Source organism: Chelmon rostratus, chromosome 11, assembly GCF_017976325.1.
Source record: "Chelmon rostratus isolate fCheRos1 chromosome 11, fCheRos1.pri, whole genome shotgun sequence".
Classification (NCBI taxonomy): Eukaryota; Metazoa; Chordata; class Actinopteri; order Chaetodontiformes; family Chaetodontidae; genus Chelmon; species Chelmon rostratus.
The window spans coordinates 20,405,384-20,425,372 of NC_055668.1; the positions used below are offsets into that span (position 1 = coordinate 20,405,384).

At 40.1% G+C, this 19,989-nt stretch overlaps 1 protein-coding gene across 1 annotated transcript in view; it reads right to left on the reverse strand.

Moving 5' to 3' along the window:
- The window catches only part of kcnh1a (potassium voltage-gated channel, subfamily H (eag-related), member 1a), a 40,891-nt gene that overhangs the window by 15,411 nt on the left and 5,491 nt on the right, over window positions 1-19,989 (reverse strand). The window contains exons 2-8 of the mRNA XM_041947172.1: window positions 19,407-19,433; window positions 16,101-16,224; window positions 11,639-11,745; window positions 11,143-11,271; window positions 9,065-9,183; window positions 8,455-8,847; window positions 898-1,055 (exon numbers count right to left, since the gene is read on the reverse strand). Coding sequence (XP_041803106.1) covers window positions 898-1,055; window positions 8,455-8,847; window positions 9,065-9,183; window positions 11,143-11,271; window positions 11,639-11,745; window positions 16,101-16,224; window positions 19,407-19,433 — 1,057 coding nt within the window. The remainder of the gene's footprint in view (window positions 1-897; window positions 1,056-8,454; window positions 8,848-9,064; window positions 9,184-11,142; window positions 11,272-11,638; window positions 11,746-16,100; window positions 16,225-19,406; window positions 19,434-19,989) is intronic.

The window sequence follows — 19,989 nt, forward strand, 5'->3', positions numbered from 1 at the left end:
ATACTGGTGAAAGCCTCCTGTGGGCTCCCGACTCCCAGTTTGTGAACCACGAGTATATAGTTTGAATTCTTGTAGACAGACTTAATGCTCTGGTTGATGATTTCTTTTGAATATATTACACTTGGATGTCTTGTAATCCTATGAAGAATTGGTCACTAGGTGTCTGCATGAAAATGTGTAAAAGTGGCTGAAAATTAGTCATATCACTAATATAATCAAGCAAATTTTCTCCATTTTTTATGTATGCAGGACATTAAGTTGTCATGATGGCATCTGCTTGTGTGTGTGTGTGTGTGTGTGTGTGTTTAGACATTCTCACAAACATGATAAATCAAGCACAACACATGATGGAAACTCAATGCTTCCTCCACACTTGCCCCCTGTGGAGTAGATGATCTGATTAGACTTCGGAGGCCCGCGCTCCATAAATTTGCATATTAATGAGGAAAAAACTAATTCTCTTGAAACCACTATATAACTCTTTCTGGCTTTAAGGTACGAAAAACATACAGTTCTAATGCACGAAAACAAGCATGTTGACAAAAAATTACGGCTAATTAATGCATTCATTAGCTTAATCAATGCCCTCATTATATTAATTGGCTCTGCTGTTAATGTATCACAGTGATGGAAGAACATAGCAGTCAGTCAGAGTGTGGTATGTAACGCAAGTACAGTAACTCACCTAAAATGTCATGTTTGTCTGTTTTAATTCCCTTTTTGACAACTGCAAGAAATTAATTTATATTCCTGATTGGAATAATAGTCTGTATATTATTTATAGCAGTAACTGTAATGGCAGGAGGAAAGTGCTGGGAATAGCAGGAGGCTGTTTGATGAATGCTGCCAAATGAAAAATAATAATAAATCAATAAGAAACAAATGCCATGAACATACCAAATGCAGGCCAGCCAGTGAGCAGCCAGTCCAAAAACGCAGACCAGCAGGACCAGTACAGCCGCCCCGTACTCAATGTAGTGATCCAGTTTACGAGCAACCCGACCCAGGCGGAGCAGCCGGACCACCTTCAGTGAGCTGAACAGACTGCTGATCCCCTGAAACAGGCACCGAAGAGGAGAGAGACAGAAAGAGCTTTTTAAAAAGTTGAAATACTTGTTTTGCTGTCAGTTTTTGATTTTAAGTGATTGTTACCCAACACATAAAAGTATATTAATAATACCAAAACAGTGCCACATTAAAACATAGTAATACAGCACTTTAACTCCCCCTCGCTCACATGTATAAGCACTATAATAACATTAACTACCTTGTTTATAACACACTATAATGTGGTTGTATGCAGCTACAATGACATTGCTAAGTATGTGAATATACAGTATTTGTCAGAAATTATAACTTAAACTTCAGAAGGCATATTATATTACTGGAGGAATTATAGATCTTAACAAATACGTCATAAACCACTTATTACTGTTAATGTACTGCTTATATGTCAATGGAGATTGAAGTAAAGTGTTTCCTAATACATTTTAGTTGCATCCTGTGTATTTAAAGTACATTTTCTTGTTTTAGTTCAGGTGCTAGTCAAAAATGTTGTTATTGTGTCACACACGCAACATCCCTGTGTTTGCTCAAGGTCTGACTCCCACATCAGATATTACACCAAAAAAAAAAATCTATACCGCATTATATCAGAACACAGTGAGAGAAGAACAGTTCAAAGCATTTTAGAGAGTCAACATGGAGCGTCTGAAAGTGTCTGCACCTGTCTCGTAAAGCACTACAGTAAATATGATATGACGACGACAGCAAACACAGAATGTACAAACAGCGTTAACATATGTTGAGTTGATTTTAAAAGCATTCCTGTGCAACGTGATGAAATTGTTCAACTTCTACTGGTTGCATAACCAGCAGCTAAATGTCTACTCAGCTTAACTGTATATTGAAACACCCACTCAGTGATTCAAACAGACAATCCCATCAGTTTGCTGGTTGTCTTGTGCGTGTGTGTGTGTGTGTGTGTGTGAGGGGTATTGATTTTGCTAATGTGCTGTGGTCTGCAATCCGAGTACAACTGCAGCACTTGCTGTCACTTGATCTGATCTCGCTGCCTGCCAGACACCTCAGCTTCTCTAAAATCACTTTACAGACCTGAGTTCCAACACAATTCAATAATCTTTTTGAGCTCTGCTGCAAACTCTACAGATGCATGATGGGAAAAAATCTCTGAACAGATACGCAGTGAATGAGATTTCATTGAAGGAATAGTTTGGGAAATATGCTATTTGCTTTAGAGTTAGATGAGGCTAGTTGTCTAGACGCTAAATGTGACGCTAGATAAGCTTAGACTGGAAACAGTGAGAAAGTAGCCTCACTGCTTAGCTTAGCGTGGACAACACAGGTAACACACTGTGTCTCATTCACCTCTTTCTGACACCGACAGAAAAAAAAAAAAAAAAGTGGTTTTTGTGGTTTTATGGTGTGTGGTATCTGTTTCCCCTGACAACTGTCTTTATGCTTAGCTAGGCTAAAATGGCCATAATCAAACCAAGGACATTATAGTCACTGCATATGTTAGGCATCTTAACCACCAGACATTTGCTTTCTTCCTCACAGTGAGGCTAGAAGATAACTCTGCATTAAGTTTGAAGCTAGAGCTAGCAGGAGATCAGCACACATTAGCATAAGGGCTGGAAGCAGAGGAAAGAACTAGCTCTGTCCAAAGTCTAAAAAATAAACTCATAAACAACTGTAAAGCTAACAAATGAACACAATGCATCTCATTTGTTTCATTTGGACACAAAACCCGAAATAAAAAATGTCAGTTTGTGGTTTTACCAGGAGTGGCATGCTGTTTCCCCCTGCTGACAGTCTTTATGCTACGCTAGGCTGGAAGGGGTGTAATTGAATAAGGGAAAATTCGATCACTATATGTGACGTACATCTTGCCCACCAGCAGACGCCCCCGCTTATTCGCTTTCTTCCTGTGAGTGAGGTGAAAACATTCACAGCACTTATACCTGTGCATTATGAAACAGGAACAGGAAGACGATTAGCTCAGGTTAGCATAAGGACTGGAAGTGGGGGGGACTAGCTCTGTCCAAAGTTAACAAACACAACAACACCAAAACAATGTATGTTGTTGGTTTAACAGATAAAGAAACATACAATTAAAAACAAACAAACAAACAAAAAAAACAATTGGGGTTTTTGCAGGGAGGCATGTGCTAGCTGTTTCACCTGGCTAGCACTCTTTAAGCTAAATTAGGCTAACTGGGCTGGAATCTAACTGGGGACATTGCTGAGCCTGAGACTGACTGAATGAAAGGTAGATGAGCTGTGTTTAGTATTCGTTTAGCATGAAGTTAAAGCCTGGAGATGGTTAGCTTTGCCTAGCACAAAGACTCGACACTGGAGGAAACAGCTAGCTTGGCTCTCACCAAAAATAGGAAAAAAAAGAAAAAAAAATACACAAACACCTCTATCTCTCGCTGATCAACATTAATGTATTTTGTTTGTTTGATTTGCACCCAAAGAAATGCAAAAACAACCTGTGGTTTTTTGGGGAGTTAGGAACGTGCTAGCTTCACCCTGCTTACACTTAAAATAATCCAATCAAGGTTTTGATCTTTATATGTCACTATCAGCAAGAAAGCAAGACAGCGTATTTCCCAAATTGTCTTTAATTGTAATTCAATTACCTGTTATTATAAAATGGATTTAGTATTTTTTTTTTTTTTTTTGCATATTTTTAATTTAATGCCTTCTTTTGCATTACTTTAATCTCTTATGCACCTGTCTAGGCTACCAGGCGTGTATTAGACAATATTCAGTATGGTTACAAAACACTGATGAGAAAGTTCATTTAGTATGGACACTTTGAGAACTTTTGGTGCATGTTGACTTAAAAGGTGAAATATCGCAGAAAAAGCGACATTTGATTATTATCGAATATTTGAGATATTCATGTTTTAAGAAAAATAGCATTCACACATCACGAGTCATAAATTTCAGCATGTTAGCCAGTGCTGTCAAAGGTGGTTGTTATAGTGCACAGCATACTATGTTCAAAACTCCCTCTATTAAAGCATATTTTCAATGCCAGGATGACTTTTATTTTGAAATGCTGCAGTCAGTTTGTCAGCCCTCGTGCAGCTTTAGCGACGCTGTTATTCATTTTCAAAGTAGAACACAGTCCGAACGTTGATCTCCTGCCAATGAAAAACAGACATGCAGCAAAAATCTTAACTTGCTTTCTGTGACATTTATCTCATGCATTGATGCTTCTGCTGCCGTACTCTCATCCAGCAATGCAGCTGAAATGTCGGTGCAAGACAGAAACGTCACAGGAAGTGTGGAGCTCGATGGGGAGCTTGTGTCATGTGTTTGTCGGGTGTGCACGTGTGTCTACACGGAAAAACAAAACACAAAACTGTTCACTATCATATTCTAATCAAACTGAAGCCTACTTGAGTGACAGCTCGGTGGTTCCAATTCTTCCCATCACGTCCCATGCATGAATACAGGCAGAAGAGGAAGGGGAGCCATGCAAACAGAACGGAGGGATGAAAAAGAAGAAAAACAAAAACGAAGCACAAGTAAGAGAGAGGACACTCGATCAGTGGTAAGTGATGAATAAACACATTCAGGTTTCAAAGGAAAAGAAACAGAAAAAAAAACCCTTATCTGTGTTTGTAAAGCATGTGCAGTGTGACCGAAGCATGCACTGAAAGCTCCGATTGCTAATACACCCGGACGGCAACACGAAGTGGTTCATTTGTTGTTGTTTTGGGTCGTCGGCCATTAGAAACTGAAATGACACCAATGACTATGAGGTTCAGTGAGTCTTGAGCTGACGTACGAGATTGCCAAGTATAAGTCTGACAGCCCCTCCTCGTTAATGATCTTTCCTTCCCCATTTGGAGACCTGTTGGGGAAAACAGCCATCAAAGTTATTCATGTCAGTCGTTAAGGTCTGTAGCAGCAGCGAGACGTTTCGGCACTGGTTTAATAACACGGGCAATTGTTTGCTCGCTATCATTTACCCTCGCCTTGGATTGCCTCAAAGCAATCTGGAGCAAATTGGAGTCACTCAGTTGTTGCAGTGACACGCTGGAAGATGATCCTGGAAGTGGACGGCCTCAGCGCTGCTGTCGCTTTACAGCAGATGCGTCCTCGAACCGATCGTAGTCAAGATGTACGCTCGAACCTCACAGTGAATAAAAAGTAAAAGTATGAAGCTGGACTGTAAAGTGTGAGGCTGAAACTAACAATTATTTTCATTATGTTTTATTCTGCTTTCAATTAATTGTTTACTGTTAAGTCAAAAGCTGTTGGACAAAAGCAATTTAGTACGACTGACAGAATTATGTTTGAATAATCTCTAAAAAGACCAAAACCAATAATCTACCCTGCTCACCAGTGGAAACAGCTATGCCATACCATCAAAAAACTAGTAAAAACACATTTGAAGGTCCAGTTTGTAGGATCTATAGGGATCTATTTGCATATAAGCCCAGAACAGACAAGCCAAACACTGGCTCTAAAGATGGGAGGGTGAGGCGACGAATCATTTGCAAGATGCAGCTAAATCCTACACTCTGGACCTCTCAGAGCCACACTGTTGGATTGTGTGTTATTTCATTAAATTGATCATGGCCACCATATTTTTTATTGTAAACAGTCCTTGTCAAGCAGACACTAAGCATGCTCAGAGACATGGTTTACATTACTGCAACTAATAAACTGCAGTGCAGGTGAGACATTTCCTCCACAGAGACTTCAATCTAGATCATACTGTCGAGAATGCAGGATGTCAAAATTAAAAAAATTATTCTGGACACCATTCAGGTCATTCTGTTCTCTTTATTTACCTTTTTCTGTCTGTGCAGACAAATAAGTGGTAATCAATTGAATACAACATTTTATGTTACACAGCGGGATATTTTCTATTGATTAATTGGCCCATTACTTTCTTGGTTAAAGGTAACCTGTGGAGTATCTGGCCTCTAGTAATGCTATGAGGCAGTTTTTACATCAGTGTTTTCTTTATGTCGTGCACACAAAAGAGGGTGAGTAAAAGTAAATGGGAACTTTTATTTGTTTGGAAGGAAACTCCGCAGACTAAGGAAGCCAGCAAGTATTCACATTTGTGAAGCTGTAGCCAGGGAATTTGCGACTTTTGTTTAAAAATCTGAGTGCTTGCCAACTGACAGGATACCTTCAGATTTTAGACACATCCTCAGTTCATCATAATGGAGGAATTTGTCTTCAAACGGCGACAAAGTGGCTCTTTCATGTGTTTTTAATAGTTTTTGCACAACAACAAACACAAGCTACACAGACAACACTTGTTATTAAAATGAATTTGATACTTGACAACACTGAAAAGACGGACGAACACCAGCCTTATCCTTTAAATCACAATAGGTTGTTGTTTTTACCATCTGCTGACTCGACAGCTTCTGCTGCTGCTACTTGAACTTGTCAGCGTTTCGGATGCTGAAATGTTGAAAGACTAGAAAGGGCCAAAACGCTGGTCCTGCAAATACAACTCAATGCTCGCTGCCCACCAACAAGCCCCTTCTTTAAAGCATTACCACAGCATTTCAGATTACCTTCCACCGCATGTGCTACCCGGCAGCCCCTGAGAGCCGACGTACACTGCGCTGCTCAAATGCTATCACAGCATTTTACACAGCCACGCTGTCGCTATAACACACACACAAATCATGAGATGTGACACATTTAAGCACACGCGAGCACACACAAACACACACCGTGATGCATTATTATAATGAAAGCCGGCAAGTGCAGGACCCTGAGGCTCCACTTAATCATCTGTGTGTTTGTGCGTGCTGGAGGAAAAAACAGCTATCTCCAGAAACATCTGGATATCTTTATGGTGCAACCAGTTTTGCTGTGGTCGCATTGTATAGATATTTTCATTCAGATACAGGGACAGATATAGCATAAGTATAAGCTGGATGTGTTATTTTAGATTTAATCAGAAAACACACACAATATTTTAACATGAAAGTATTCTGTTAAAGTTATTTTTCCTCTCAATACAAATGCAGGTAAAACTGAACAACAAATAATCAAACAAGCACTCTAGACTTAATTTACTGATACATACGTGTACTCATATCAACATATTTTCTGTAAATAGATGGAAAAACTGTAATTTATGCAGTTAAAGGTGACCAAGTCTAAATGCTCCTTTGTTAACATAACATGGCGAATCACAGCACGTTCTCCCATAATTCAGTGCTTTTGTCAGCTGTCATAAGGTGTTAATGGTTTTAGGGCATCAGTGACACAGCAGAGGACTGAAGAGTACCTCGATTTAATAATGTAACTCTCCTTCACCAATTAAAACGTGCCAATTATCTCGAGATCCTGTGATAGCTCTCCAGCAAACGCTCCTCATTACGGTCAAACATTTATGAATTCACAAACAAGCATATTGTTATGCTGCTCGTTCCAACCCGTTTTTCTCCTGCCGCTGTACAGAACAACAACCGGGGAACAGGAGCCGATGTACAGTGCTTATTAAACGTGGTGGAGTGCCTGCATGGAAACCTGATAACCTGTCAATCACATTGGAAATGATCAGCTCTCACATTTTAACTCTCAATTTAGTGGAAAAAAGGCTGAGCAGACAGAGCAATTTCCAATTAGTTAGCATTAAGATAAATTTTGTCTGCAGTCACCTAAGACACATGTCAAGCTTTACTTACTCAGGCCTGTGAGCTGATTTAGATTATTCATTAATAGTCTATAGGCTTCTGGCCCATTTCCATATTATTCACAATGTGCTGCACTACAATCCCCTGCTGCATTTAGCATCTTAAACCAACCTGGAAATGTAACACTGTCACAAAGCAGCAGAACGAGCAGGCTCTGCGCAAGACGTTGCCATGGTTACCCACTAAAAAAACAGCGCTCTGACAAGTCAACGATCAATCACTCACTCGCTCGTTTAAAAAACGAGAGGAGGGCAGGCGGACGACAACGCACACTTAAAGGTGTAAACTAGGAAATGACCATTTGGGCTTTTAAATGTCCAAGACAGATGTCCTGGGGGAGCACGCCCCTTCTTTTTCTAGGCCTCCCCACCCACACCGCAGTTTGTTACCTTTAGATACCTTAAGTGTGTTAGAGACTTTGCCTATCCTTTGCCACCCCAATAGAATCTCTGGATCTAACCTGGTCATCCCAGTAGGAAAGTTATGCCCTCTTCATTTGGAATTCATTTTTATGTTTTAAGCTACAGTGATTGAGTTTGACAAACCTGAGTCAAAGAAAAGCAGCAAATCCTCACATTTGAGAAGCTGGAACTAGCTGATGATGATGATTTTGACATGAATAATAAACCTAATATAAACCCAGTAACAGATTATGGAAGTAGTTGCCGATTCATTTTCTTTCCATCGTCTAATCCTTTCAGTTCTACGTGCGATGCCAGCGCGGAGCCGCAGCACTCACCTCATCCACATTCTCGAAGGCGTTGATGACGTCGTACGGCAGGCAGGACAGCAGGTCGATAACGAACCAGGTCTTCAGGTAGTTCATTCGAATCAGCTTGGGGTCTGAGATGACCTCGCCAGCGGGTCCCACGAACGTGGTGTGGAAGTTTAAAACGATGTCCACCAGGAAGATGACGTCCACGATGCTGTCCACCACCAGCCACGTCACGTTGTTCTGCTTCGTCTTGAAGGAGACGTTGTAGGGCACCATGATGGCTGTGTAGAAGGTGAGGATGAGGATGACCCAGTCCCACGTGGTCTTGAAGAGGCAGTAGTGCAGGATGATGTGAGGAGGGGTTTTGGGGGTCTCCTGCTTGTACTGAGGTAGGATATCTGAGCCCAGCTGTAGTACCTGAGAAAAAACATTGAGTCAGGAAAAGTCGGACGCGGACAGATATACACACAGTATGAGGCCAAAAATACTGTCTCTTGGAGCTGAAATTATGGTGACTGTAGCTCACCTGCTCATGAGAAGTGCTGTGTAAGTCTTAGAGGTTGACCTCATTTAAAAGACTTTCACAGTTTCTCAGCATCCAGCACAGAAATACAACCTCATGCATCCTCCATACCTCAGCTAAGCGGGAGTGCTTGTGGACATTCTCTCCTTTGTGAACTGTGGGCTGCAGCTGTTGTAAAACTCCTCTGCTGCTTGTTAGAGCTCGAGTCAGTCGCGCAAACTTCCCCCAGCCTGAGGATCATGAACACAAACAGCATGCACAATCTTTAACATGCTGATTTTCTGGTTTTCTGGTACTGGATATTTCCTGGGGCGACGGCATGCAGTGTGTCCCTTAGGATTTTTTCAAGCATTGGTGCTAAAGTGAGTGACTTTTATTTTGCGCCAACGCGAGAAGACTTTAGACACATATGTGGACAAGGCTGTAGATGCTTTAAGATCTCCCCAGAAATCCTATGTCCAGTGGTTAGTCTTGCCTCTCCTCATCCTCTCTCCTGTCCTCCTCTCACCTCTCTTAAATGAACCTGTGTTGAACATTTCGACATTATTGATAATGATGTCCGTGCTACAGCGCGCAGACACCAACAGCAAATCACCAGGCCGACATTCATTTTCAATCCTGCCTGCACGGGAGTGGAAAAGTTTAATATTCTGTGAATGAACCAGATCAGATCGGGGCAAACAAAAGCCTGCTCCGTGTCTAGATGGCCCGGTCAGTTCCAGCTCTACACACAGAAACTCACGACGGCGGGTTCAGGTTTACTGAACCGTTTGATTCGTCTCCTCCAGTACAGCAATAACGACAGGAAAAGTCACGCTCGGAGGAAACTGGTGGAGCTTATTGATGTGCCTAATGGGAAATTTTGACAGCGACTTGATGTAACGTTGTGGCGAACTCATCACTTTCAGTGTGTGTGAGTTGGCATCTAACACTTTCAGATAATAGAGTTTAGTGGCCCTTCAGATATCTGATCCTGCTATATATATATAAATTTTCTCTCTGATAGTGCAGTTAGCTAAATAACAGACTTTAAAAGACAGGTGAGGTATCCCCTTTGATAAAGAGGAGTGGTCAAGTCTTGAACACACTGAACTTCATTATAATACATTTGCTGCAGAGCCTTCGTTGCTGCCAGCTGTGCTTTCCAGTGACCAATAACCACTAACAGAGTGCTAAACGGTGGCACTGTCTGGAGTGTTTGATTTATAATCCTTGCTCGTACCTGACTGTGGCAGCTCAAAGCAGAGTGAGTTTATGAGTATGTTTTTTCGAAACTTGGAAAGGAACAAAAGAGTCACAGAATCAGGATGTGAAAGTACTTTTTCAGCACTGAACAGTTGCTAAGCACTTGACAAATGAGCTTATCAAATCTAGTTAATCGTCAGCATCAACGGCTCTAAAAAGGCTCATGTTTGTGTTTGCATAGATCTTCATCAGTCTCAGCAGAGTCATCAGCTGCCACCACCAGTGCCTGGACTGTCTGGGTTATCTGGCTGCTGTTCATGGCAGACGCTCCTCCATTACAACATCACCCTGCAGAGGCTAAGCAGCAAAGATTTACTGTCAAGACTTAATTATCACATATCGTCTGCTATAATCCAAAAACATCTTTCCTTCATTCACACTGTTATGTCTCGGGCGAGGACAGTCCTAGCAGGCCATGTCCCATGTAAGACAGATGCAGAAGCTAAAGTCTTCACTGGTGCAGCCTTTAGCCGAGTGCTACCTGTTGATGCTGAAGCCTCAACTACAACCTCAGTGTCATGATGCATGTTTGCAGTTGCTCCTTTGCGCTAACACACTTTCTATTTTGGCTGTCTTCAACGGTTATACAGTCCAGTGAACTATTTTTTGTGTTGTGTGCTGATAAAGATCATGACGGGGGTGAGTATTTGACTGAGTGGGTACTTGCCAGAGCAGATGCACAATGCGCAGGGTTGAATGACTAACGTTACCTCTGCCTCTCTCATTTTATAATCTCTGGTTTTAGATCGCACATGTGTATCGCACAATGTGAAACGAAATGTATGGATTGCGATCGGGCCAACTGATGCGCGAGCACGGCTGTGAATGCATTTTTCCTATTTTAATCGCTCTGAAGTAGAATTAACTTTCACTGGCAGCTTCAAAAAGGCATCATTTTGGATATAAAGCACAAAGTTGAGCAAATTTAATTTGTTGACTCGAACCTTTGGAAGAATCGTCCTCAATGGGCTGTTTGAAGGCTGTGATGTCGCTGAATGTGCAAAGAAACAGGACCACCTTCTCTTGTTCGTTTCGAATGGGAGCAATCTTCACAAAAAACCAAACAGGCGTCCCTGAAAGCATAAAAAGACAAATATTTAGCTGCATCATCTGCTTATTTTTAGAGGCAATGACACTGGATGCACATATAGCAGAAATCCTGACTGCGTAGTGTCAACTGAAATATTCTGGACTTTCCATGGTTTCCTGGAACACCTGCAGGCAGAGGGAGGCTACACCTGTGAGTGGAAACAAACACAGCAACACATTTTTCTGGGGAGGGCTTGTCTGGTCTGACTCTCAACCAATTAGCACACTTCTACAGAGGTAGAAATGTTCTGGGCTGCCTTTGAACTCGGCTGAGGCTCTGAATACATTTGCATGACAAGAGAGTGGAAGTTCACATGGCTGCTTTTCCTCACTCATGGCGCTGGTACTTACTGTTCTTCTTGTACATCAGGATTTCAAACGAGTTCATCTCATAATTCTCGAATGTTAGTCGCACTTTTTCCGTCGTGTCCTTGTCCGTCAGCTCCCCGTACATGAAGCTGGAAAACACAGAGGGGAAAAAGCTATTTTCATGTTTAATTGACAGCGAGACGTTGGACAAACATGCTCATTCTGGCGCTAAAGACTGTTAAAGACTGTTTCCTCCCAATTTTATCTGCATAATTCCTGAAAATCAAGGGTTACACCTGTTAGACCAATTTCTGATTCCTGCTTAGAGACCTCTAGAGAGGTAATCTGCAGAATTAGGCTGTATTAAATATAGAGCAGAAGCAGAACAAAACTCAGTGAAATGTATCCTTAAAGCATAAAAAAGATAAATGCAGCCTGGTGTTAATTGGCAAAGTTCCTCTCAAAAACTAATTAAACCTGAAGATGGGTCAAGCAGCCATGAGCACATTAAACCATGCTGCAGAGACATCCATCTCACTTTGCTTGTTACTGCCACCCTCTGTGGCAGCCTGCTCCAGCATGATCTAAATATAACTCTGAGTTTGTTATGAAATACAAAAGGAAGGCTAAATTTAATGAGACTACATTGTGACGCTGCAGAGACTTTTCAGACCAGTGCTCGATGTAATATCACTTATGACTGTCCTCTCTTCTCCTTCTTCTTCTTCTTCTTCTCCTTCTTCTTCTCTCTGAGCTGGGAGGAATGTGACTTTCTTCAAAGAAAATAATTCCTCAAGTGACTTTGACATCATGCGTGAGAAATTCCCACAGGTTTGCCACTGTGTGTTTACAGGATCCCGCATAAAAAAAAACATACATACATAATTGAAGAGACAAAGAATACAGTAAGAGCAGTTGAGATGGAAATAATGTCTTTGATCCACACCTCTACAGTGCCAGATATTAGACTTTGACACTGTGGGGAAATGAGTATATATTTTATGTTTGAGTCATCCTCAGAAACATCAAACATGCACGCTCTGTGAATGTGTTGTGGCCTCATAATCCGGCTCATGAAGGTGTTTTTTTTTTTTTGACAGCCAAAAAGCTGAAAGACCAAATGATTAAAGGCACAAAGGAATATCTGAAGAATAATGAAAGGAGGTGGTGATACCTTTCAAAATGACTCACCAAGGAACCAACTAACCCACTTTTTATTGAATCACAGGCTCTAAAATTGAGAGAGGCTTTGGGTAGATTTTACAACAGTGCAAATCATGTACAACATCAGAAATGAAGCTTTATCTGAAAGTGACAAAAACTTATTGAAATATGTGAGGAATGTGTACGAGTTTTGAGCTAGAAGCTAATGTGAGTATAGCCGAGGATGATACCAGTAGCTTTTGTATTTGATCATAAACCAGACAAAGTTAAGAGTTAAGAGGTTGCCTAATTATTACTATTTATCCTCCTATGTGTTCATGACAATCCTGCAACAGCTGCTGAGACATCTTCCTCTGGACCAAAAACGTCAGTATGGTTCATCCTCTGGGCACCATGAACGTTTTATCGACTGTAGCATGGAATGGATTAGGTGACTACAGCATTAATGTTATTTCTGTGTAGTAAGCAGTAATGATATTGCACAGAAATATCATTACTGCTGTAGTCACTTCATCCATTCCATGTGCAATCTGTGTATATTCTGTTAAATTCAACAGGATTGTTGGCAGTATATTTTTATGGCAATTTTTCTTACAGTTCTTTGCAGCAATATATATTTTGAGATATATATATATATATATATATATATATATATATATATTAAACGCTTTTTTCTGACACAAGCCCTTTGCATAATTGTACATATATATGGTCCGCTTTATTTTGTTTTTGTATCTCGTATTTCTCTATTTCTGTTGATGTTTGTTTTCCAACTCTTATCTTATCTTATCTGATCTTATCTTATCTTATCTTATCTTAGCAGACACAGCGACAGCCATCTTTTTGTCAATTCTGACACTCGACAAACATCTCATATCTGCTAATTAAATGTCCTTGTTGGAGCTTTAATCTGCACTCTCTTCTCATAGCTGTATTGTGATTGATTTTATTCGTGATTTGCTAATGTAATTTATCAGTTTGCTGCTAACCAAACTAGCAGTGTTAGGCTAACATGTTGCTAATACAGCGTTCTAATGAAATCCTGCTGTTAATCTAATGTTGGGCTAATTGCTGACTGTTTTATTTTACTCTTATGGACTTATGGACACTTTGCACTTCCTATGAAAACCTAATTTTTCACTAGCCACTAATTTATTTTCATGACACCTTTGGTCCAGCTGATTTATGGTATATTGTTGTTTTTTGGTTTGTAATCAGTCACTGAATTTGTTGTCGAATACAGTTTCCAGTAAAAACTACATAGGTTTGCATAGCTAATTCTTTCAGAATCTGTAGTTTCCTGAAATTTTTGGTAGCATTTCCACATTTCTGCAGCTCTCGAATACAGTCGGACATTTTAGGTTGGTTTTCCCTCCTCTTGCGAACACTTCAGTCCATCAAGCAACCTAAAAATAAGCCTAAAACAAATCATCACACACTCTGTTCAATATTTGCATTGGCAAGTGTTCTGAAGCTTATGCTCAGGGACCCAAGGGTCTAAATCAGTAATAGCCGCAGTGCTGGCTGTGACAAACGCCATCTCCCACAACAGACGAAATCGCCCACACTTCTCAAATCTGGCAGCACCAACTGTTTCCATGTGATCCTATTAATGTACTGGTTACTGGAATGCTTGTTACAGGCGAGTCCAGACTCTTATAAGACATCCGTTTATTCCTTTGCAGTATGTGAACAAGTTTGGAGGGAGCACCTGGATCACTGCCCACATTTTCACTGTGGAAGCAGTTTCAGCTGTTACAACCGGATTACATCACAGATTTGTGTCTTCATTATCTGCTTCAATCTTTGCAAGACAGAAAATAAAATCTACAGAGTCTTAAATTATGGAAATATCACATTAATTCTAACTGTGACTGGTATTCTCATTCACTCCAACATGGCAGAATATGCTGTGATTCTAGCTTCCTCTGCTAAGATGCTCCGCCGAAGGGAGTCGATGCAGGATCGCCTCACAGTTAGGTCTAAGAGGACCCCTGAGAACAACCAAGCTCAGCTCCTCTATTGACCCTGTGGAGGAGCCTCACCTGAATCCACATTTTTCATCATCGAGGTCACTTCCCAGATCTAATAACTGCATTTGAGGATTGAAATGAAGAACTATAAATCAAAAGCTTCGTGGTTCCTCAATGCTCGGCCTTATTGCCAAGCTAGCAGAAAGACTCCATGGTTGGTAATGTTGATCAGGTGGTTCTACGATTATTGGATGAAATGCAATGAAATTTGGTGCACACACTCACGGTCCCCAGAGGATGAATCCTGAATACTTTGGTGATCCCCTGACTTTTCCTCCAGCGTCACAACTGTTGGATTGCCATGAAATGTTGCATGCACATTCATGTTATCAAGATTTTGTCTTTGGTTTATGAGTTAAATATCTTCCAAATCTTAATCCTAACACATTTATCAGCCTAAGATGTACTTTGTGTTTAGTACGGCTGTTCCTAAGTACAGCCTCACGCAGCTGCTAGCATGCCTATTCAGTGGCTGCAGCAAACCAAAAGCAAGTCTCACTACGTGATTTAAAAATGAATTTTGCTGTACTGCTGATGCATTAACTCCTCCTCTAATCCTAATAATTAATTTGGATCAAATCTGAAAAAGCAGTGGTGGAATGTAGTGGCTATTTGCAGCATAGCATTGTTTTCTTTTCACTTAAAATAAGACAAAGTGTGAACAACATGAGCACAAACACCAGAATGAGGGACGACTTAGAGCAAAAACTGTATGCACCTGCACCCGATTACATTATCCTCCTCCTCTGCGTGGGGGTAGGAGGTGTAAATACAAATAAACACAAATACATAGAACTGAAACGGCCTCTACCACAGCACAATCACAAAGTCAAATTGTACTTTCAGATTAAACAATGTCAAACCACTGCAAACCTTTTATTATGGTACGTAAAAGCAATGCAGTCCATGTCTATATGATGCACGTGAGAGCTCAACACTACTTTTTCACTCCAGGCACTTACGTCATTAAAACAAACCTTGTAAAGTCTCTCTCTCTCTGCCTGTAGTATAACTGCAGCTACAGCATGATTAGCTTTGCCATCCAAGTTCATCCAGATTAACAAGATAGCTATAGCCGTAACAAGTTCTTGGATGTCACTGGCTAATCGTGGTTATCTAACACGGCAAAATGGCTGTCAAAAGAATTCAGAATAATACGTAATTATATAGAGTTCATCTTCGTTTGAAATGGAGTTTCTGTAATCGTGAATATGAGAATAAACTTATACAAACATCTTCCCTCATTAGCATTTGAAGACTGCAATCCCGACACGTCTATACTGCGACGCGCAGCCCCTCTTGCCTACCTGCAGGTGCTGCTTTTCTGCATCACCTCTGCTCTGTGGTACCCCGACAACTTGCAGAAACCATCGTTGCTGTAGACGATGGGCCAGTCCACTATCTGAGCGTTTCCCAGGACAAAGTTGGTGTCTGTTTGAAAGTAAAGGGGAAAGAAAGAGGCAAATAACTTCAAGGACTGCAGTAGTTCCCACAACAGCTAACACACTTATATTTGATTAATTAAACTATCATTTGGGTTGGGAAAAGGTTGAGGAAGTCATAAATTTGGTGAAACTGCAACTGAAAAATAAAAAATAACAGTTATTCAAAGAATTACAGGATGCAACTATAAAGCTAATGTTAATTTAATCTTTACGTTTCAAACCTTGCACATTTTTGTCAATGAAATCAATCAAGATGTCATTCTCAACACAGATTTACAGGGAAGAGAGACATTCAGGATTAGAGTGCTCCTGCAGTTCTATTGGGCCAGTATTTGGCAGCTTTTAACAATCAGCAGTGGTGGATGAAGTATTCAGATACTTTACTTATATTTAAAGTAATACCACACTGTGAAAATACTCCACTACGTGTAAAAGTCCTGCGACAAAACCTTACTGAAGTAAAAGTATGGAAGTACTTTACTGTCATATCTGATGTTTGTGGATTAATATTACTGCTGCACCTTTGTGTGTGGATGTTTACAGCTGAGCTAATTTGAACTACTTTATATACTGTTGGCTGATTTAATGCATCATATTCTATAAGATCATGGTATGTTTGTAGCATCGCTGTCCCGTGAGAACCACGTATCTCTAAAAATTTCATGAGCTCAGAAAAAACGTGATGCATTTTCCAGCTAATCCAACAGGCTTTTTAAATAGTTTATTTAGTTTGAGAAGTAGGAGAACTTTCTCAAACCATAAAAGAACATTTCACTTTCAAAATCAACACATTTGGAGATACGAGGTTTTCACTGGGCAGTGAGGGTATGAAAAATGATCATCTGAAAAGTAGCTAGTAACTAAAGCTGTCAGGCAAATGTAGTGGAGTAAAAAGTACAGTGCCTGTGAATATTCTCATTCATCCAGGTCATTGTAAGCTTTAGGGCATTCAATCGTTCGCAACTGGACCTCGTCAGTTTGTCTTAGAAGACGTTTCGCCTCTCATCCAAGCAGGCTTCATCAGTTCGTACGCAACCAGACTAGATAGGACAGCTCTAGTCCAATGCAATGATGTTAGGTTCAAGTATTTATCCCCTGAGTGAGACCAACCCACAAAAACAAGAACTCCTCTAAGACAAACTGACGAGGTCCAGTTGCGAACGATTGAATGCCTAAAGCTTAAAAAGTACAGTGTTTCCCTCTGAGTTGTATTTGAGTAGAAGTATAAAGTTGCATAAAATGGAAATACTCAAGTACAGGTATCTCCAATTTGTACTTAAGTACAATAATTGAGTAAATCCACCACTGGCAATCGGGGACTCATCCATCCATATGATGGAGGTTATCCCTTCATCATGGTTTTACGTCCCTAAGTGTTTATTTAACAGCGACTTTTTCGATTAAAACTGTGTGTTTGTGTTTGCCTCATAATGTTTCTCCTATCATTAGAAGCACTGAGTAATCCTGCTTTTAAGAGCTACTTTAAAGATTTTCATTAAAGTGTCCATGATGGTCTACGGCCCATTAAACACCCCTCACGGGGCGCGTGCACACAAATGTGAGCCGAACACAAAATCTTTGCATATGTAGAAAACTTTTTTTTTATTAGCAGCTGCTCGTTAGCAGTACTTTCCACAAGAACACCTCATGTTGTCTTTTTGTGTGCTGTGACTCTGTATCAGGTCTGGTTAGCTGCTTCAGAGGTGTTCAGGGGGGACACTGTGTGCTTGTTTTTTGCCATTAAATCCAGTTTATGAATACTGATTATTATAATAAAGCATTCCTTATTGGCAACAGTCTACAAGTATTAATATCTGCTGTCACTGATTTTTAAATGTGATGGAAAACAGAGTACATTCATTTTCATATGGAATATTTTGCATATTCAAATGTTAGCGAGGCCTCCAAGCAAGACTTACTCAGTCGAAATGTTAATGAACCTAAATAATGATTGAGTTGCATGTTGTATTTTTAATGTGTTTTGCCTCCATCCTAATTTTAAACCTCACAGAATGGTCCTCGTGTCATAACGCATTAAAGGAGAATGTCAGCGTTTTTTTCATTTTAACAGCGAGCTTTCTGAACTAAGAATGATTAATAAAATCTGTAAATAACTGCACGGTCTAATATTTGCCAGGGAAAAATATGCAGAATTTCCCCGATGTCTACACGCAGAATGATCAATCAATGTTAGGTGAAGACCTATATTAGAATTATTGAGCAGATTATGAAAATGCTTCGATCATGAAAACAGGCCATCAGGTTTTGCCTTTAATTTGAAAGAAATAAATGTCATATTTAAAAATACCATAATCAAACTTCAATAACATACTTTGTGCAAGACTTCAAGACGAATTAGATGTGATTATTTATTCACACATCTGCATTTTCAATTTGATTTTGTATACAGAATATGTGTGGAACAATGTGCATAGCATTTGTTTGTATGCCAAATTATAAAAAGAAGCAGGAAAAAGCAAAGATTAGTTGTATATCTGGGATAATAAAGATATTTCAAACCAATGACCGTTTTTCTGGATTATTTTTGCTGTAAACAATCTTAAATCTATCCACATAATTTTGACAAAAGGCAAAAAGGAGCAGATGTAATGGGTTTAAATGGGACAGCACAGGAGATGATACTTAGGGATCAAAAAATAAAAGTCTATACAGCAGATCTCAAAGCAAACCACCCTGCTCTGCACACATACGACAACAATGAGACGACGGAGGAGGATTTAAAAGCACCTGGCACAAAACACATACAGAAATGCTGCTTTATACCACACAGGAACACACACACACACACACATCTCTTTGATCACATCGAAATAAAACACATTAAAATGACAACTAAAAGCATGAGAACACTGACAGAATGCGATGAATGAGACGTTCCATGCCAACGTGTTATTTTACAATGATCAGATGAACGTTAATCTTGTGAGTAAAGAAGCATCAAGTCCAAAGCTCAGTGGTTGTTACTCGCCCTGGATTTGTCCACTGCAGCAGCTTCTCCACATTTGTCTTTAATATGTCATCACGTCTAATCAGTTCAGTGCTTTGTAAATTAACAGCATTTGGTATAGAACATTTAGTGGTGCATTACAGAGAGGTAGATACTGTAAGGAAAACAGAAGCAGCACACCAAACTAAACTTTATAGTACCTGTCTGCCTATGTGACAGTGTCCAAACTGAAATGTTTGAAAAGAAAACAAGGTTAACAGATTGCAGTGAGAAACAGCTGTTGAATGTCAGACAAAAAAAAGATGGGACGTGTCAAGCAAAAGAGAGACAGGTGGTTACGACACCGCTGTGAATTCGGCAAACCTCGCTGTGTTGCTCAAACCCGGGGCGGCCCAAAGTGGGGCCCGCGGGCCAAAGCTAGCCCGCCATGAGGATCGATTTGTATATAATATGTAGGATAGGATGTATATAATAGAAACTGCCCTTTTATGTGAGTTGAAATGCTCTTTAAATAAGTAGGAATCAACATTTTTTAATAATCTGAGCACGGCGGGCAGAGCGACATTTGGAGTCCCCTAGTACCATTTTGTATCCTAACTAGGGATGCAAGATAACTGTTTTTTAAAACCGATACCGATAACCGATAACTTCAGCTCCTAAAGGCCGATACCGATAACCGATAACACAAACATATACCTAACATCATGACATCAATACCACGAACAAAACCAAAAACAGTTTTGACTCTTTAAATGAAGAGATATTTATTTTTCCAATGAAAAA